The sequence below is a fragment of the Telmatherina bonti genome (assembly GCF_933228915.1).
Source record: "Telmatherina bonti genome assembly, chromosome: 2".
Lineage (NCBI taxonomy): Eukaryota > Metazoa > Chordata > Actinopteri > Atheriniformes > Telmatherinidae > Telmatherina > Telmatherina bonti.
In genome coordinates, this window is record NC_136620.1 from 25,732,403 (window position 1) to 25,751,833 (window position 19,431).

The following is a 19,431-nucleotide window of genomic DNA, read 5'->3' on the forward strand; positions in this document are numbered from 1 at the left end:
CATTATCTTAGCTTCATCAGAATGATAAAAGGCATTTACAGTGGCGCAATGGTCTATAAGTGGGTCAATTCACATATGATAAACTTAATATGTTTATCACAAGATAAAACATATAACATAAACACATATGATAAGTTCATTACACATAATTTTAGCATAAATACACACAGGAAAGTTTCTTTATTTAAGTACCAGCTTGAATGTAGACAACCAGTGTAAACTGCTGTCCCTCCTGACTGACCTTGGTGCTAAGCCAACTCCATCCCTGCTATTGTTTACATGCTTTGTTGGTAATCCAGTTTCACTTGAGGATAATGAATGGACAATTTCTTCATTACGTTTTACAGCCCAGTATTTCACATTAGAGATGAGTTCATTATGTACAGTAGGTATCTTTGCTGCAGCATGAAAGTCAACTGCATGTGTTGAGAAGTATTTACAAAGTGGACAATATAGTGGTGTTTTATACTTTTTTAAGTGTTATGCAGATTTTCTTCATACTACCATTAAAATAATATGGTGGATGTTTTAATATAAGGAATTGTTTAAAGTTGTAAATAGAAATCAGCTTGCTATGACACCCAGAGTTGATGTTTATTTGTAGTGCAGGTGCAGCAGATGGGAGCAGAGTTAAGGGATTACAGTAACTCCTTTAACCGTCTGCAGTCAGTCAGTCAAGTTGGACATACGATTATAGTTCTTCGTCCTCCATTAGGGGAGGAGGAAGGAGGGAGAGGAGAGGAGAGGAGTCGAGCTCTGAGCAGCTCACTGCTCCTCCGTCGGCCCTGAGTCACATGTGCTCTGTGCTACTGCAGCAGCTGACCGGATACCTGGCTGGACTCAGTGGATTGCAGTGACTCTGTGAGGTGTTGTGGATGCAGGGGTTACGCAGCTCTGTGGGAAACACATCTTAGGTATCCACTCAGTTTGCCATGCTGATTACATGGTGGTATTTATACCTTGCAGCACGGAGCTTCGCCGACCAAAGCAAGTATTGCTGCTGTTTTTGTGTCTGGCTGCATGTCGTTTCAAGGTGATCTCTGCGAGGTGATAGTGTGTGGGATGGCGTGCAGTCACTGTGATTTTTAGGTGTGCTAGATTCAGATGTTTTAAAAACTCTTTCTGTCATGAGTGCTGGTGGGACGAATGCCAGACTTAATTTTTAATCCCACTATGCTTTGACGGACTGCAGTATTTATGAGGTTTGAATATGTTAGGCTGCAGAAGATGTTGCTTCTGTTTTGTTTGTGTGACATGTGTACCAACTGACTATTGTCCCTTTATTGATAACCTTCATATAATCTGACTAGATCCACTATTTCCTGCCTCCTTTCATTTACACTCTTCAGCACTGAGAATGGCTTCAATCCTGCAGAAGTTGATCACCCCACTGTTCAGTGGTCCTCCAGAACCGCCCAGGAATAAAGTGACAGTTGTGGGTGTGGGCCAGGTTGGCATGGCCTGTGCCATCAGTATCCTGCTGAGGGTAAGAGTCCTAATGTTTATACTTAGATTACCACTCAGCCTGCTGTTCTCACAGTATGGGGTAATACGCAGGATCTTCCCAGACTGACACCGGATTACTGCTCTCTTGGCATCTGAACTCTGTTATCCCCTCTCTGTCCATGTCAAGACGGAATTGTTAAGAAGGAAACTTGTCAACTTGACATGTTTGTGAGTCATCTGGGTTACTGTTTCAATATAGTGGACAGGCAGGGCTAGTAACCTGTTGTCTTTGCCGATGACTGTTTATTCCAATATGACTATGAGAAATAGTTGAGAATATTATGTTGCATTTCTGCCATTAGAATAGATTAAATTTACCACACTGGAATTTTAGATTAAACAGCTTGAAATCCTGTAAGTAAAGAAAGGAGTTATGTCTCTCCAGCACCAGCTGAAGTGTTGTGATGGCCGCTGATGTGTTGCAGGAGCTGGCTGATGAACTGGCCCTTGTGGATGTGGTAGAAGACAAGTTAAAAGGAGAGATGATGGACTTGCAGCATGGCAGCCTCTTCCTCAAAACCCCCAAAATAGTTGCATCTAAAGGTAAGTTTATGTCTCAAATATAGCAAGAAATTCAGTTTGAAAACAGTTTATATGAGCCCGTTATGGTGCACGTTCGTCGTACTTCACTAGTCAGTGTTTTTGGGTTCATAAAGTTGTAGCACTTCTGAGCTAACAGAGAAGTTTGGCATCAAGGGGGATGTGAAAGTGAGAGTCTGTATATTAGAACAGGTTGAAGTTGTTGTTAGTTGCCATGCAGTGATGGCATGCTGTTTGACTGTAATGCTACTTGTGTACAATCAGATAAAAGGGCACAATTGTACATTTTGGGGTACCACATGTCACTGTGGTAGGTTCCCCCAGAGACTGCTGCCATTGTGCCCCCAACAGTGTTATTTGTACCTTATAAGGATCAGTATTACACCTCTGGTGACCATCTTGTACCCTAATTTAACAGTAGAAAAGTGTGTGTCTCCTACCACAGACAAAGGAGAAATAATGCTTTTGTGTTATAGTACATATTTACATGCCTGTTAGTCCATGAGAGGCAGTCTGAGTAACAGCCAGCCCAAAAAATTGAAAGTAATGTGAAGAAAAGTTTTTTAAAACACACACACACACACACACACACACACACACACAGACAAAACGCACAAATTCGTATTTACAACATTTTTTCCATCTGGACGAGTGATTCCTAACCAGGGTCTTGGATGCCTCCTTGTGGGTCCCCCAAAGAGCACAAGGGCTTCACAATGCTAACTATTTATTGCCATTGTGACTATAAATTAAGACAATGGCCACAAAGAGATAAGCTGAAGTGTGTCTGACCAAGTGGATGTTTTGTTCACATGAAACCTTGAACATTTTGGCAGCCTGTAAAACCAACACTTTTTCAACCAGATCCCAAAGTTAATATATGAGAGTTATTAAAATCTGCTGTGCAATATAATAACATGTCTATCCTTAGTAGAAAAAAAGCAAAAACATAAAAAGCCACTTATAATGCCACAACTTGTGCATCCAATCAGTTTTTGTCCATGTTCTGCGGTGTAGTGAGTCAGTGAGCTGGTGGAGCAACAGTAGCGGAGTACTTTACCTCGCTTGTGGTAACATTGTTTTAATATTTAATTAATAAAACACATCTGGGAAAACACCACAGAACAAATTATTTGCTCCTATTTTTTTTTTTTAAGAAATGGGTAAGGCTATATGTTGTTCATTTTTCAAAGGACAGGACTCAGCCAGAATACTGCATTTATGGAGAGAGTCTTGTTAATGAAAGCATAAAACCAAGCATGGATTCAGCACAGGGTGGAGGAGGGGGTCCACAGCCTTTTAGTATTTCTATAAAGGGGGTCCTCGAGGAAAAAAGGATTGGAACCAGTGATCTAGGCAGGACATTTAAACATCTAAATGTTCAAATCTGCATTGATTACAAAAGGGAACTGTAACGTCTTTAAATTTATGAGTTAAGCTTAAAAGAAATTTCTTTTCCTTAGGACTCTCTCCTAATATTTTGCCCAAACATTTAGAAGAAACAGTGGATATATAGACCCTCCGATGGATTGGCGACCTGTCCAGGGTGTACCCTACCTCTTCCCTGCTAATTGGTGGGATAGGCCCCAGCTTCCCCAAGCCTGAATTGTAGTAAGCAGTATAGAAAATAAATGAGAATTAAAATGTACCTTCCGAGCCATGAAAATAGTACCATCCATTCATTTTGTGCCCTTTATTCGGGGTCGGGTCACAGATGCAGTTGTCTAAACAAGGAAGTCCATACTTCCCTCTTCCCAGACAAATTTGCCAGCTCAACACGGGTTGATGGCCATCTGAGAGATATAATCCCTCCAGTGTGTTCTTGGCCTTCCCCAAGGTCTCCTTCCACAGTACCTTGAGGTAGTACTTTGTGGTACCTTGAAGTCCAATTATGGCCAGATGATACTCTATGGCGGGAATCCCCAATCCTGGTCTTCGAGGACCGGTGTCCTGCAGGTTTTCCAAGTGCACCCGCTGCAATACACCTGATTCAGCTACTATACTCCTTTATGGTCTGTCAAACCAGTTTAGGATTAGTTGCATGAAGATTTAGTTGTTTTTTTTCCAGCATGACAACACAATCTCTAGAATGAGTTGTATATCAATTTATCAGTAAACAATAATATATTAGAACCAGAAAGTGTAAAAGAAAACAAAAAAAAAAACTTTCTTTTTTTTCCATTTTGGTCGACATACTGTCTTCTCTTTCTCTCGTCAGACTACTCAGTTACAGCTAATTCCCGCATCGTTGTGGTGACCGCTGGAGTCCGTCAGCAGGAAGGGGAGAGTAGACTGAACCTTGTCCAGAGAAACGTCAACATCTTCAAGCACATCATCCCACAGGTTGTCAGATACAGCCCTGACTGTATCATTATCGTTGTTTCCAACCCAGGTACTGTAAGTCAAAATTGACAGTATTACAACACACTGCGTGTCTCTCACAGGTAAAGATGTGAAGTGTTTATCTTGTAATGCTGATGATATCTTCCCTTATTAGTTGACATTTTGACCTACGTGACCTGGAAACTCAGCGGCCTTCCCAAGCACCGTGTCATTGGCAGTGGCACCAACTTAGACTCTGCACGCTTTCGCTTTCTAATGGCCGACAAACTGGGGATCCACCCCAGCAGTTTCAATGGATGGATCCTTGGTGAACATGGAGACACAAGCGGTGAGGACTGCCAAATTTAAGCAGATGCTGGTGTTCTAAACTTACTTTAGCTGTCATATGTCTTCTGATCACATTATGGTGGGTGTTGTAACCGTGGGATGTTTATGATGTTTGTATAAAAGTTGATGGTTTCAACTTGGGTGTTTTATAGTACCTGTATGGAGTGGAACAAACGTAGCTGGAGTCAACCTGCAGACATTAAACCCCGATATTGGCACTGACTCTGATGAAGAGAACTGGAAAGAGACCCACAAAATGGTTGTGGACAGGTAGGCAAGGTCCCTTAAGAGTCTATAACCTGCTTTTTTACAAGTTCATAGTGTTATTTCATGTGCTATTAAAATACACTTTAGTGTATAAAAAACACATAATCTTTGTTATATGACATATATCTGGTGCAGCTCTTATTACACTATCTCACATATTCTATTTTAGATCTCTTTAAGGCTCCCCTTCGATTGGCCAGCTGGCCCGACCTGAAAAACTGGCACAGGCTCCATTTCATACCTCAGTTTCATAGCCTGAGAGTAATTGTGGCAACATAGCAGCTGGTTGTTGTCACGGTACACCAACAAAACAGGCAGTTGAGGTTACACAGCAGGCGTTGTGAACATAGTCATGCACAATTAACCCTTGTTTTCTGGGTTCCAACTAGTTGTAAAGTTTTCACAGTTCCAGACTGTCCCTCATTACTTTGGCACTGCTCCGACTTCCATGTGCACAATGTCAAAACTGATGGTAGCATTTGCTTTAGGAATATAGGTGTCTACATCAGCGAACAATACTCCATAACCAACCAGTTTATTGGCTAAAACTGACAGCAATTTTCTCTCCACAAACAAAATTTTATTGTATTCCTAAAACCAATTAATAACAACAACAAATGCAGCAATTCAAGTTTTATTGTTATAAAATATACAATTAAGGATGATTAGTTTATTTGTGCTGCCTTTAGTCTCTGCTTTTATACAGTTAGAATTGAGTCACCAGACAAGTCTGGGATTTAGTATATTAGCTGTGTGTTGTGTCTCTCAGTGCCTACGAGGTGATCAAACTGAAGGGTTACACCAACTGGGCCATCGGTCTGAGTGTGGCGGACCTGACAGAGAGCCTCATGCGAAACATGAACAGGATTCATCCCGTCTCCACCATGGTGAAGGTACAATATAACCGCATGTGCACATTCATTCATTCATTCATGCAGATAAATCCAAAAAAACAGTTTGGCAGTGGAGTTGTGGAACTGAAATATACCTTACCATATGCTTTTTTAAAATGGCTTTTTTAAGAAAAGCCTGAAAATGCATAATTTAATATCTTCCCTGAGGCTCCTTTCACACTGGACACAAAACACTCACATTGAGCTTTTGTTGTTATTGTAAAACGGTACAGTGAGCATTAATGTCTCTAGACTGGAATAACTCAAGGAAATGCACATGCTATTTTACATCCTTCTTTGGCTTGTTGCTATTGGGGAAGATCTTTAGTTGTGATAAATTGTTTTTTTATGCATTTTTCATGTCTCACACTGTTAAATATTTGGTACAGAAATGGTTGTATTTTCCCTTCAACTATGTTATTTTAAAAAGCTGTAATAAAAGCCTGACATTTTGCAGATCTTCTGCTCTAGTCATTTTTTTTTTTTTTTTTTTTTTCTGTATCTACATCCTGACATGGTTATTCATCAACAGGACATGTATGGGATCGGTGATGAGGTGTACCTCAGTCTGCCCTGCGTGTTGAACAATGGAGGCGTGGCGAGTGTGGTCAACATGACCCTGACGGATGATGAGGTGGCCCAGCTGCATACTAGTGCCAACACGCTGTGGGGCATCCAGAAGGACCTGCAGGATCTCTAACTGACCACCAGGGGACAACATAGCTGCATCTTCCTGACTGCCGGTCTCTTAAGAGTTTCATCACTCTGCTGTCACCAAACCCAAAAAGCTTCTGCACTTTCAACACACTGCCCTCTATAGATTTACTGTGTGGGAGTTTCATCCCATCAGATTTAGCTGTAGGTGTTGGTTTGTACACTTGTAACTGCTGAAGAGACCAAAGGTGACGTAAACTGGATGAGACTCTCTGATTCATTCGTCTTTAACTGTGTTTCAGTTTGAGGCCGAGTGTCACTTATGTTGCTTTGATGCAAAATAAATTAAGTTTGCTGGTGTTTGCTAGTTTCCATTATTCAGGAGTATACAGAAAATATGTTCTGAAATGTTTTTGCAGGCATAGATTGGTAACATCCACCAGCTGTCACTGAAGAGGATCTGCGGAGCTCCAGGTGTCCCAACAGTCTGAACCAAAAGCTTAAGATTAACATTAAAATAAGGGACATAAAATGGTGTGAAAGCTCCTGATTAATTTTCTCCCTTCATCCCGAGTGAAAAACCAGATAAAAACTTCACTTTCTCCAAATATCAGCTGCCTCTTCTGACCCTGACATGACTCCTTCAGTGACGTCATGGAAGAAAGTGTGAAGATGTATGATTGAATATTGGTGTTAATTACTGAACTGTCTAAATGAGTGTCATTAGTTCTTAAAGCTTCATTATTTAATTACTTGATAAATACAAGTCACAGAAAATATCTTAAACATTACACAAGGAACACCATGTGGAGGCAATTCAGTTTATTCACATATAGTTCACAGTTTAAAAAAAAAAAAAAAAAAACAGCTTCCAGATAACATATTTCATTTTTACAGAACAAATTACTTGTAAACCCATTCAAGACGTAAACGTCTACTGTAAAAAAATAAAATAAATAAATAAATTTTTTAAAAAGCAAGCGGGAAATTGCACCAGCCACATTAGAAAAGAAAAAGAAATTATGTTTTTGTTACTGGGTAGACTTCACAAATGGTTTCAATCCAGCTCTTGATAGTCGAGGTGGTTATCTGGTTTAAGTCCACCTGAGGAAGTAAATCATTTTAAAAACAAAATACAGTAGGCAGTGTTCAGGTGGAGTGGTGGTCATGTCAATGGTTTACCTCCTTCCACAGCACGCTGCAGGAGCTCCAAAAGAATTAATGAAGCCAAAGATGATCCACGTCCATCACTGATCTGGTTGTAATTCACTGGGGAAGGAAGCAAAATGGATAACCAATGCATGGAACAAAAGAAAATTCAAACAGAAAACTGTGAGGAGAAGATAGATTTAAAGTTTGTAAGACCATCATCAAGCTCATTGTTCAATGATAAAATGTGTTGTTATCATCTTTAACTATGTTAAATACATATATAAGGGTCATATTCATATCATCGAGTTCTTAAATACTGTTTTACACCAATACGGTACTAGACAAACAAATGTGCAGTCCAGCACATTAAATATATAATAATACAGTCATTCATAAGGTTTCAGGAGCTATTCAATGTAGCTTTAAGCAGTCTAACCACAGCTACATGTTTTCCGCAGCAAGACACGTTAAGCATATTTCATCACACTTTACATACCTAAATGTAAAGTGTCTGCATCTTCTCTGGTGCTGCGCTCCACCACTGAGCGATGTCCCTCTGCAACAAACATTCAACAATGTTTTATCTAGATTTAACAGGACAGCCTCAATCTTTGCAGCTGTAAATATGTTCTTACGTGCTCCTTTCAGGTATAAAATTGCTTGAGGAGTCCAGTTTCTTCTCTGCAAAAGCAGAAAATCCAGTTTTATGTTGAATACCTGTTTCTAGACATGAAATATACAGAGAAATTAATCTTGCACTCACCTGTTGGGCAGTCCAACACTCTGATACGAATACCATCACAAGCAGTGTGACTTTTAGAGACATTGCTGAACTCTAAAAAAAAACAAATATATATTTTTTAAAAAGTAGACCTACCCAAAAAATAAATATAGAAAAATAAGTATAGCTGTTTTTGCATTATAACTACTAGATATAAATCCACCAAGCCAAAATGAGTAGAGTTCTCTGTTTCCCTTTTTAAGCACCAGAATTAAATTTCAAGGTAACAAACAACACTAATAATTCTTAATGATAATGATAATGGTTATAAAATCATAAATCTTACTGATGCTCCTCGTTGCTCTCCTGTGGGTTGCTGCCTGTTTAATCAGTGGTAAGCGCTTGGTCTTCTAAAGAAAACAATAAATGGGCTTATTATAGATCTTTGGTGATGCGGCTGATAGGTCATTTAATAACATCACACCTCAGACTCCAGCTGACAGTGTGACAGGTGCTGTTAAAGCTGTCAGTGCACATTAATTAAAGACAGATAGAGAACGTTGAACTTCTGAGGATATTTTCACCGGGTCACCAAAAGATGACGACAGTGGTGAGACTTTATGAATGAGTCTCATGTGATGACAGCGAATCAGTGAGTGTGTGGGTGCTGACACCTGCAGGGGGCCGGAGTGTGTGAGGTTTTCCATAAAAAGCTGCATGATCCCAGTTACTATTACAAGATCAAACATTATGAGGTCTTGTTATTAAGTTTACTGGGATATTCAGGAACTGATAAACAACACTTACATCATCAGGTGAACATACAGCCAGCAGGTTGTTAGATAAAGATAAAAGACTTGAGGTGGAATCCATAAAGGTTTCTTAACTTCATTAATGAGCGGTTAATGTTGCATTTAGAGATTTTTTATGTTTCTTGCCAATTACCTGAGAAATTTACCCATAAAAGCTGCGGTATCTGTCTTAAACCAACTCATGAGTTCACCATCAGAGGTGCATTGAACAGTAAATTTCAGCTTTACTCGCTCCAGGGCCAAGTAGTGGTATTATTACCGGGGAAGTTCCTGTGTTTCTGCAGAAGAAGTGATCGCCTGTTACTGCTTCCTCCAGGGTAAGTGGCAGCCAGGTGCTGTGAATCAGATGGAGCCAAGGAGCAAAAACATCAACAATGATTTAAGAGAAGCAATTGCTGTCAGCCCATGGCAGACAAATAAGATCAGTCTCAAAACTAGATCAAGAGAAAACATCTCATTGAAGCTTTATGACAGTTCTAGTGTTGTTTGAGAAAGTAACACATTCATAAATAGCAGTATTTCTGAAGTTGTTTTTGTTTGTTTGTTTGTTTTACCCACTGGAAAAAGTCTATTTGGAAAGGCATGAAAGGTTAGCCAAAGAGGTTTAGGAAAATTATCCTTAAAAAACCAGCAGAAATACCATGTGGTAGCATAATGAGGATATTTGCTTCAGATTAAATCTACCCTGTTGGATCCATCATGGATTCACACACAGGTTATTAATAATGAGACAAATCATCTGCAATCCATTTATGTGTTTTTAGATGTTGAATGCTTAAATTCTAACCTATTTGCATGAGAATATTCATCAAGCTGCAGTCAGTGTGAAAACAAAAAACTTGTGCAAAAATAAATAAAATAAAATCTGACAGTGGCCAGGGAGATCTGTGCATTCATACTGTGTATAAATAGTAACACTGAGATTATGAAGCTCTGATGCCTCACTCATTTTAAAACTTAAGAGTTCGATGTAAAGGTAGCGTTCGATGTAAAGTAAAAATCTTTGTATCTGAAAGCAGTAAGAAATATATACCAAATCAATACTCCTCCTGACTACACAGTTATTCATACAGTAATAAATGATCCTGGAGACATAAATGGTCTTTACAGCCTCTACAATATATAAAAGACACATTTTTATTTCAAGTATGCACTTAAAAAAGTTACAGTAAAACATCTCTTTGACAAATGACTGGACCCTTTCATGTTTCAAATTTCACATTTCTGTTACATTAAGCTCAATTTTATTTAATTCAGTTTAAAAATCCAGTAACACATCATATATAAACCTTTAAAAATCTGCTCTCAGGCACACAATTTGGAGAACTGGATACTGCTGAAGGCATACAGCACCTCTCAGTTAGTCGGGTGCCCCCAAGTATCCAGTTAAAAAATATTACAGAGGAGTGATAGAAAACAAGGAAAAGAAAAAGTTGTTGTATGTTTGTCCCATGACAGAAGCTGTTTCTTGCTGAATAGAAGAAACTCAATATTAGTGGAATGTCCACAGATACACTTGTCTCTTTTGTGCAGAATAATGTTCAGATTGACAGCAGAGGAGTGGCAATGATCAAAATATACAGTCACCATTAGAAGCCATACAAATACTGGAATTGTCCTCTGTTGCATTAGCAGCTTTGTGTTATACCATAGTGTTGCTCTCGCCGATTTTGTCCACCAGCTGAAAGAAAGCAAGAAAACAGGGTAGTGTTTAAGTAATTCTCTTTATATGGTTCATATAAAGTCAAACAGTTTTCACACATGAACACCAAAGGGTTTCTAGAAAATGTTTCCAAAATGAATTGCAGGCTGGTTCTGCAGTTTCTGCTTAAACGTGTACTTCATTTTAGGCTGTTATGGGCTGGAGATCTCCCCATACAGCTGAGTAGAAAGCAGAAGGAACATATTGACATGTTGGAAAGGTTTTCTTGGACTTCAAGGATTGAACCACAGAAAACAATGCATAAGGTTGCTGGTTCTATCCTCGACTGGGGGGAGGCTTGAACAGTGGCCTTTCTGTGTGGAGTCTGCATGTTGTCTTCATGTATGCATGGGTTCTCTCCGGGTATGGTTCCTCCCACCATTCAAAGACATGCATGTTAGGTTAATTGGTTACTCTAAATTGCCAATAGTGTGTGTGTGAACGTGAGTGGTTGTTTGTCTCTTCGTGTTGGCCCTGCAATGGACCGGCGATCTGTCCAGGGTGTACCCCTCCTCTTGCCCAAAGACTGCTGGGATAGGCTCCAGCTCCTCTGTGACCCTTATTCGGACTAAGCAGTTTGGATAATGAATGAATGAATTGTCAGCATTAAAAAAAAAAAATTGCTTTCCCTTTCAGTAATGTATGGCGTGATCTGCAAAAGAGTGCTTAAACTAATGCTTAAACACTTTTACATTGGGCTCATTTAAGGCACGTTTGGCTTTTTGTGGATTGCGTTCCCTAGATTTTGGTGCATTTCTATTACATAAATATATTTTGAATCACCATGACCTGAATAACTAAGAATCTCCACAGATAGCTGATGGTTTTTCAGTGTATGGCTCACTTATTGTCATATGACTTACTGCACTGATCCCAGGTAAGCTAAGCAAAGATCCCAGCACAGGTATGCGTCGGATGAACCCGACTGCCACCGGGAAGAATCCCCTGTTAACAGAGAGCACAAGGAGATTAGACAAAGACTATTGCTAATGACAAAATGCTCCTTTCCATCCCTTTGAGTTAACCTGAATAAGAGGAAGAAACCATAGATCTCTAGAATGACTCCAATGATCGGCCAGCCGATCAAAACCACAAAGATTCCCCCCAGGAAAAAGCCTGTGGCTTTTGCTTTGTGTCTTTGGAAGAAGAATCTGAATGTGCGCTCCAGGCCGATGACAAAGGACAGACCTGACACAAACAGGATCTACAAGAACAAGAGAAAACACCAAATGTTTAGCAGATTTCAGACCACGTGAAAAATTTAAACTGTGTCACGACTGCATTTGCTATGGACTCACATTTCCAATGGCGAGCAGAGCTTTATCAAAAAACAGCATCATCCCAAAGAACAGGAAAAACACACCAAACCCTGTCAGCCCCATCCCAATTTCTGAAGCGATTAAGAACAAATTAGTTATTAGATTTATGTGATTCCTCACATTATTCACAGTTGTCAACAGATCATTAAAGACGGAATACAGAATAAAACAAGGAAGGTAGTATTAACTGAAATACTAATCCATTTTAATTTTTGTTTCTTGACCCTACATATTGTAAATACAAAAAAATGAAGATTTATTTCATCAGAAATACTTGACTATGACGTAAAGATGCTGTCAGCCAATCATGATTGAGCTGTTAGCCTCGTACATTCAGCTAAACTGGGTCTGATGCTACGAAGAACCAGCAGAAAGCAAAAACACCGCTTACTTTGAGAATCCGTGAGAGAAATCATTTTGACCGCTGCTGTATATTTTATCAACTCGTGCAAAGGTCCTAACGGTTTAAACTTACAAATAATTAAAGTGGCAAGGTAACTAAACTGTTGCTACTACGACAGCGGCGCCACCGGCACAGGCAAAGCTAGCGGTTCCTTACGTCACTACGTCTAGCCCACCACGTAGTCACGCAACCTAACAAAGATCGTATATGTAACAGATGTTTTAGCTCAAGCACGTTGTATGATGTCTGTAACTTTTCTGTTTTTTTGTTTTTTTTTATTACTTTTACAGAGTAAAGAAACACTTTTAATATCCATCCATCCATCATTTTCTATATCTGACTTTTTTTCTAATTCAGGGCCACAGGGGGCTGCAACCTATTTCAACTTTTACCAGAGGAGATACAGAATAAACATTTCGCCAATACATTTAACACGTTTAAGAAAAGATTTTTATTAAGTCACCATTAACAATTGTCAGTCAAAATGAACTATTTTAATAATCAAAGTTCACCTTCTAATGTGTACAAGTCAAGTAAATCACAGTCTCAGTTGTCCCTCAATCTATGTTACTTTATTACTGTATTTTAATACATGCTACTGTCTCAGAATTACATTTTCACATAAGTTTCAGCAATTGTTCAATATAGTATTAGATAAATGACGCAAAACTTTTTTATTTATTTATTTATTTATTTTAAACATTCAAAACTGTGTAGCCCCACTTTTTACTGCTGAAATAAGCTGATATTTCTCAAAGTAGAATCAGTAAAGTTTGTCTGATTCTGATAAGGTACATTTTGTCATCTTGTGTTATGTCAGGTTAAGTTGCTGTTCCAAAACAAAACTGCCCTTTTTTCCATACAACTCAACAACAAGAGTCAGGAGGTTTTTTTTTGTTGTTGTTGTTTTTCTTTAACTGCATACATTGTATATGCTTTTACCTCCACTTGTATGTTCTACTACCACTACTACCTGTGGCTCCACAGGACTAAATAAAGTGAATTAAGTTCTTTGTTTATGGTATCTAGAAATTCAATCAGAGTAACATCTCTATTTCTCTATAAATATTTAGTGACGCCTGCACGGCTGTTCAGACGTGTCCGTGCTTCAGAATTGCGCAGTGATTGTGTTTTTAGCGAATTAAATCGTCGTTTTTTTTTTATATTGAACACTTCATAATGTTATTTATAAACATTTTTCATATTCAATTTGTAAATAAATTTTTAGTTGTTTTGTTATTAGTTAATAAAATGTGAAGTACATCGTGTATTATGTTCTGTGGTGTCTTGTTCAGAACTACAACTCCCACGAGGTTAGGGAAACAGGAAGAGCAAAATCTCAGACTCCGACGTGTTCAACTAAAACAGGACTTTGCGGAAAGAGAGAAGACCTCCTCCGAAACACGAACCGCGGCTCATTTTTAAATATGCACCACTCAGTGGCTCTTTAGTGACGTGTTTTCTGTCGAGTTAGTGGGGCTGTGAACTATCATGGGGACTGTGTTTGCCATTGTCCTGGTTTTTGTCGGATGTTGTAGCAATGTGGTATCTCTGGAGCTGCTTGCGAGGTCAGTGATAAACTTAGACTTTCAATGGAGTCTTGGACTCAAAGGTTTCCATGAATGCAGCACATTTCTGTTTTGACCATTTTGACTCAGCCTTGTAGAAATGTTTTACTTTTCTCAGTCACGTACTGATTTCAGCTGCATGTTTTCGTATATTTACAGTCTGCACCATTTAACAGTCATTTCCATTGTGAGGGATGAGATCTGCACGTCTTAATTCATCACATCAGTGTGGTTCTTATAATCACTTGTCTTTCTCTGAAAATGCAACCTCCTGCAAAGTCTATGAACAGAGTTCAGGGTTTTTAAAGGTTCATTAATAAAATCCCTTTTATGCAGTCTCTTTTTCAGTTGTGATTTTTATGACAATTAAAAATGATCTGCAGAGAGAGTATATATGCAGACCTGTTAGCCATGAATTAGAAACCAAATACAGTTCCAAGAGAAGTGAAATGTGTATTCAGTATGACTTTATAAATGCTCTTTATTCTTACAACTGACCAGACTTTCAATTAACTGATCATATGTAGCCCATGTAGTCATAAACTAGTCTTTTTCAAGCTTAAAGTCAGGGCTTTACTCAACATAAAGTTGTGTGGCTTCTTGCTTCATCATAACTGTAACCTGTTTTATATTTCAGAGAGTTTCCAGGATGCGGCAACATAGTCACCTTCGCTCAGTTTGTGTTCATCGCCTTAGAAGGTTTCATCTTTGAAACGAACTTCGGGAGGAAGAAACCAACCATCCCTGTCAGGTGAAGAAATAAATAGCTTCAGTTTAACTTTTCCGTTTCAGGAGAGACTGAAAGCTGAAACTTGATCAATGTTTGAATCTTCTTTTCTTTTTTCCAGTAACTATGTTATCATGGTGACAATGTTCTTCACTGTGAGCGTCATTAACAACTATGCTCTCAACTTCAACATCGCCATGCCATTACACATGATCTTCAGATCAGTAGGTGTTGCATCTTTTTCTCACTGAACATCATTTGCCCCACCTTATTCTAGCCTTTGTGCTTGAACCATTGTCTTGCTTTTCCACAGGGATCCCTAATTGCAAACATGATCCTTGGAATAATCATCCTAAAGAAGCGGTAACCTTTCCTCATGCATGTTTTACAACTCGTTCAGTGCACTTCATGTTGATTGCATGTCACTCTTTCTCTCTCCAGGTATTCAGCCAGCAAATATCTTTCTATAGTTTTAGTTTCAATAGGAATTTTCATCTGCACTATCATGTCTGCCAAACAAGTGGTGAGTTTTCTGATGAGCTTTGCAATCAAACAAATTATTCATTCAACTTTTGAAAAACAGTGACACACTACTGGTTTGTTTCTGCAGAATGTATCCAACGAAGGGTCAGATGACCAAGGCTTTTATGCTTTTATGCACTGGCTTATTGGTAAGAAATGATGCTAAGACAGTGAATTCATGAATAGTAGAACTAGTTGGTAGTAGCTAATGAACTTGATGCTGTTATTCTAATGTGTAATTTATTACGGGGCTCTAAACATTCAGGTATTGCCATGTTGACCTTTGCACTGATGATGTCTGCGAGGATGGGCATTTTCCAGGAGACATTGTATAAGCAGTACGGCAAACACTCCAAGGAGGCTCAGTTCTATAATGTGAGTTTTCCTCTCGCTCAAACATCCTTGTAATCTCACCTGAGTTATAGGCAAGGCATGTTTATTTGTATAGCAAATGTCATGAACAAAACCTTTCAAAGTGCTTTACATAAAACAACATTAAAAGCATTATAGGTGTTGTAAAGACCTGAATACAACAAAGTTGGCAAAGACCAACATAAAATAATTAATCATTCATTGTTTGTTCTGCTTAGTTTGATCCCAGAAATCTTTGGCCAAGAGGCAGGGTACACCCTGGACTGGTCGTCAGTCTGCCCCAGGGATAACACTGAGAGACAAACAACCTTTCAACTCATACTCACTCCTAGGGACATTTTATATTAACCAATTAGCCTAACACGCATGTCTGTGGACGGTGGAAGGAAGCCAGAGTACCATGCATAGGGAGAACATGCAAACTCCACATAGAAAGGCCATCATTAGAGTCCCACAGCTGAGGATCGAACCAGCGAGCTTCTTGTTTTAAGGCCACAGTGCTAACCAATACGCCTCTGTGCAGCCCAATTATAATAAAGGGTTGTTTGTTTGTTTTTTTTTAATTTTTCTGTATAGTTTCATTGCATTTTACATTCCTCTAATGCAGGTTGATCGAGTCAGAAAAATCTGTTCATGTCTTTGCAGCACTGCCTTCCTCTCCCAGGCTTTCTGCTTCTCTCCACAGACATCTACAAGCACTGCATCTACTTCAATCAGAGCAGTATGTCCCAGCAGTTATTCAGGGAAACTCTTGTTTGTGGTGTTTGTTGATCATACATGTTAACCTCCTTTTCTGCTTGTTTGTGTTATTTTCTTACAGCTCCTGTACTCCTCCCTGTAGTTGGAATAACCATGCCAATAATGTGGGTCTACCTGCTTATCAACGTTATCACACAGTATCCTGTCCAATATATCAGTCTTTTTTTCAAAATTGCTTAAATTGATTAATAATAATAATAATAATAATAATAATAATAATAATAATTTGTCCATAATAATAGTTTGTCCATTTTCTACTGAATCTTGTTGCAAACTTTAACCATTCCTTCAGGTATGTGTGCATTCGTGGTGTGTTCATCCTCACCACAGAGTGTGCTTCACTGACCGTCACCCTGGTCGTGACTCTTAGAAAGTTCCTCAGCCTCATTTTCTCCATCATTTACTTCCAAAACCCCTTTACTGCCTGGCACTGGTTGGGCACAGCTGTGGTGTTTGTAGGTACTCTGCTGTACACGGAGGTGTGGAGCAGCTTGCAGACCGCTTTGCAAGGATCCAAGGAGAAGAAGGCAAAGTGATGAAGCTGACACTGGTTGGTTGGCCAGGAAATCTGCCACCTTGTTGGACTGTGATATTGTTTTAAACATTTCTGCAGTGGTTTTATGTTTAAAGCCATTTTGTTTTAATACTTGACCACTTGTCTTAAGTCAACCCCTCACAAATGCAACACAACATTTTAAAAGAAGAACTTAGTGGCATTTGACTTTTTTTTTTTTGTGGTCAACAGATCCCAAAAAAAGACCAAAACTAACATGGAACTTTAATGTAGTTTTGCAGATGGGTACAAAATGGTCTGAATAGTATTTCAATCTTGTATGTGAGCTGAAAATGATCTCAGGTCCTGGCCTGGTTGTCACTCAAACCATACCGGGAGTTAAAATAAAGTTCAACCTTTCTCAGCTGTCTGATGTGTAGCTGGGCAGCTCTTGAGTTTGTAGAGCTCGCATATTGAGAATATAAAGCCACATCTTGCACATAAACTATAGGAGCTATGCTGTCCCAGATTTTTATGATGATACATGTCAATTTATAATTCAGCTTTATTTAAGGGACCCCTCACTCTCGCACACAACTAAGGCATAGATCTTTAAGCAGCTACATTTATAACATTATTCGGTAAAATAAGCCAGGATAACAGATCAAATAGAAAACCTCTGTAAGTCATGTCAACAAGAGATTTACTGCATCTTTCAGCCCAGTCTTTTAATTTTTCGTCCCACACTTTACTGTTTTTCCCTCTCACAACTGTCATAGAGTTTCAATCCCTGACTTTAAAGTGCTCTCGGTACAATCAATCTTTGAACAGCAACCCACAATTTTGCCATGTAATTTCAAATGTAATCATGTATTCAGCTTAAACTGTCATCTTTCTTTTTTAAAACTAATTTTCGGAGCTGCTACCCGCTTTCCAAAGAGCTGAAATGCAGAGTAAATAGAATTATAAATAGACTAGTCATAAGTAAAGCACAAGAATCATGTATTAGGTTGCTACAGTTTTGAAAATGGCACATTTTGTTGCTCGTTGTAGTGTCTCAGCATCTTTGGAAAATGCAGCTAAAATAAAAATGTATAGGTTTTTGTTTCACTATTGGACAAATTGTGTTCAATTACAATTTCTGTATAATTTAAATAACTTGTGAATTGTAGTAATTTGTTTTTAATTATTCTGTTAAGTTATTTTTTTCCACATGTTTATCATTCATCTACAACCAGTTCAGTTAGTTTATGACCATTAGCTGCTGCTCCATGTATCCAACTTACTTTTGACTGACTATACCTGCAGATTTAAAGAAATAGTGGTCCAAACCTTTTCATTCATTTTGTTGAAGCATTTTTTATGTCTAAGAACTGATTTGCTTTGGGATAAAATTAACTGTCAGGTTAAACTGAAATATTTGCACCGGTGCTTTATGATTAGCTGTAGGCTGAGATTTTGCTACCTTTCATATTTGATAGTGAAATACATTTGTTTGTTTTGGTCTTTTCAGGGGATTAGCTGACAAGAAGGAAAATACAAAACTAAACAGCCTTACAATTTGTTAACTTTAATACTTCAGTAAAATTAAAATTTAAAGTAGGCAACATTTTGGTTTTTTGTCTTTCTTGTCTTTGATCTTGGCGAAAATATCTAAACAGTTTTTATATAATTTGTTTCACGTGAAGCATCGTAAGTAGAAATACATCCAGTAATTTAATGCTGAATAAGAAGGAGCCATTTCTGTTTGAGTTGCAGCCGGAGCCAAACTATACAAAGTTTATTTATACTGATTACATAGTCACTGTGTCCTTGTCATGTTGTCTCAGGTTTCTTGACCAGAACTTGTCAACTATAAATCTTTCACTCTGTGTCTACAAGAATAAAGTTTTTTTTTTTTTTTAATGTTATTGAATTCCTACTTTGTTGGTATGATGGGAACAGCAAGGTTTAGCCATAAATAATGCTGGAACAACATGTACTTGCAAAGTCAAGCTCTGTGGACCAATCCACGGACATGTTGCTCAGATCCATCCAATGGGCGGTGATGTTGTTCGAACGCGGAGGTGGGCGGGGCGCGTTTTTTTTTTTTTTTTTTTTTTTTGCAGCTTTGAGGGGTTGATTTCACGCGTCGTTCATGCAGTGTGGATACAAATTAATTTGTTGCGTGTTGAACTCCTGGTTGAAGCAGCAGTAGCGGGACTGGATGGGGGGAAACAGCCCGAGTCATTTCTCTGAGGAGGACGAAGGCGGAGGAATTACTTTTGTGAAGGGCATTCGGGTGAGTAGAAGAAATGTGGAAACTAAAGGTGTCTGCACGCAGTTACACCACAGGCACATTGCTGCAGAGT

The 19,431-nt window shown here is 38.7% G+C and overlaps 4 protein-coding genes across 8 annotated transcripts in view; 3 read left to right on the forward strand and 1 right to left on the reverse strand.

Moving 5' to 3' along the window:
- Positions 1 to 932: 932 nt before the first annotated feature.
- Positions 933 to 6,576, forward strand: ldhbb (lactate dehydrogenase Bb; the record flags this gene model as incomplete). Of its 3 annotated transcripts, none has more annotated exons than XM_079253568.1 (8): positions 933 to 1,008; positions 1,350 to 1,486; positions 1,932 to 2,049; positions 4,265 to 4,438; positions 4,544 to 4,717; positions 4,869 to 4,986; positions 5,753 to 5,876; positions 6,409 to 6,576. In XM_079253568.1, the coding sequence occupies 8 exons, from the start codon at positions 933 to 935 to the stop codon at positions 6,574 to 6,576; spliced, it is 1,089 nt and encodes a 362-aa protein (XP_079109694.1). The 3 variants fall into 3 exon arrangements, with proteins under 3 accessions (XP_079109694.1, XP_079109695.1, XP_079109696.1); XM_079253569.1 differs by having other exon boundaries at positions 933 to 991; positions 1,357 to 1,486; XM_079253570.1 differs by lacking the exons at positions 933 to 1,008; positions 4,265 to 4,438 and having other exon boundaries at positions 1,427 to 1,486.
- A 3,881-nt stretch (positions 6,577 to 10,457) lies between these two features.
- Positions 10,458 to 12,764, reverse strand: golt1bb (golgi transport 1Bb). Of its 2 annotated transcripts, XM_079253632.1 has the most exons (5): positions 12,628 to 12,764; positions 12,216 to 12,307; positions 11,943 to 12,121; positions 11,781 to 11,862; positions 10,458 to 10,896 (listed from the first exon to the last, which is right to left on the reverse strand). In XM_079253632.1, exons 1-5 carry the CDS (start codon positions 12,650 to 12,652, stop codon positions 10,858 to 10,860), a joined length of 417 nt encoding a protein of 138 aa, XP_079109758.1. In that variant the 5' UTR covers positions 12,653 to 12,764; the 3' UTR covers positions 10,458 to 10,857. The 2 variants fall into 2 exon arrangements, with proteins under 2 accessions (XP_079109758.1, XP_079109757.1); XM_079253631.1 differs by lacking the exon at positions 10,458 to 10,896 and having other exon boundaries at positions 11,346 to 11,862.
- Positions 12,765 to 14,014: 1,250 nt separating this feature from the next.
- On the forward strand, positions 14,015 to 18,939 carry slc35b4 (solute carrier family 35 member B4). The gene is made up of 10 exons (XM_079253557.1): positions 14,015 to 14,207; positions 14,845 to 14,958; positions 15,056 to 15,158; positions 15,248 to 15,297; positions 15,376 to 15,457; positions 15,545 to 15,605; positions 15,722 to 15,831; positions 16,474 to 16,549; positions 16,649 to 16,724; positions 16,880 to 18,939. The coding sequence occupies exons 1-10, from the start codon at positions 14,131 to 14,133 to the stop codon at positions 17,121 to 17,123; spliced, it is 993 nt and encodes a 330-aa protein (XP_079109683.1). The 5' UTR covers positions 14,015 to 14,130; the 3' UTR covers positions 17,124 to 18,939.
- Positions 18,940 to 19,199: 260 nt separating this feature from the next.
- chchd3b (coiled-coil-helix-coiled-coil-helix domain containing 3b) overlaps positions 19,200 to 19,431 on the forward strand; it is a 6,726-nt gene continuing 6,494 nt past the window's right edge. For both annotated transcript variants that reach the window (XM_079253428.1, XM_079253429.1), the window contains exon 1: positions 19,200 to 19,361. In XM_079253428.1, the coding sequence (XP_079109554.1) occupies positions 19,287 to 19,361 (75 nt within the window). In that variant the 5' untranslated portion in view covers positions 19,200 to 19,286. The remainder of the gene's footprint in view (positions 19,362 to 19,431) is intronic.

What these genes read in the sequence shown, in the direction of transcription:
- slc35b4 (XM_079253557.1), top strand. Translation starts at nt 14,131, where the DNA reads ATGGGGACTGTGTTTGCCATTGTCCTGGTTTTTGTCGGATGTTGTAGC. An exon ending in TACACATGATCTTCAGATCA is followed by an intron (nt 15,159 to 15,247) that starts GTAGGTGTTGCA and finishes GCTTTTCCACAG; the next exon opens with GGATCCCTAATTGCAAACAT. An exon ending in CATCTACTTCAATCAGAGCA is followed by an intron (nt 16,550 to 16,648) that starts GTATGTCCCAGC and finishes ATTTTCTTACAG; the next exon opens with CTCCTGTACTCCTCCCTGTA.
- golt1bb (XM_079253631.1), bottom strand. Translation starts at nt 12,652, where the DNA reads ATGATTTCTCTCACGGATTCTCAAA. An exon ending in TTCTCTCACGGATTCTCAAA is followed by an intron (nt 12,308 to 12,627) that starts GTAAGCGGTGTT and finishes TAATCGCTTCAG; the next exon opens with AAATTGGGATGGGGCTGACA. An exon ending in GGTTTCTTCCTCTTATTCAG is followed by an intron (nt 11,863 to 11,942) that starts GTTAACTCAAAG and finishes CTCTGTTAACAG; the next exon opens with GGGATTCTTCCCGGTGGCAG.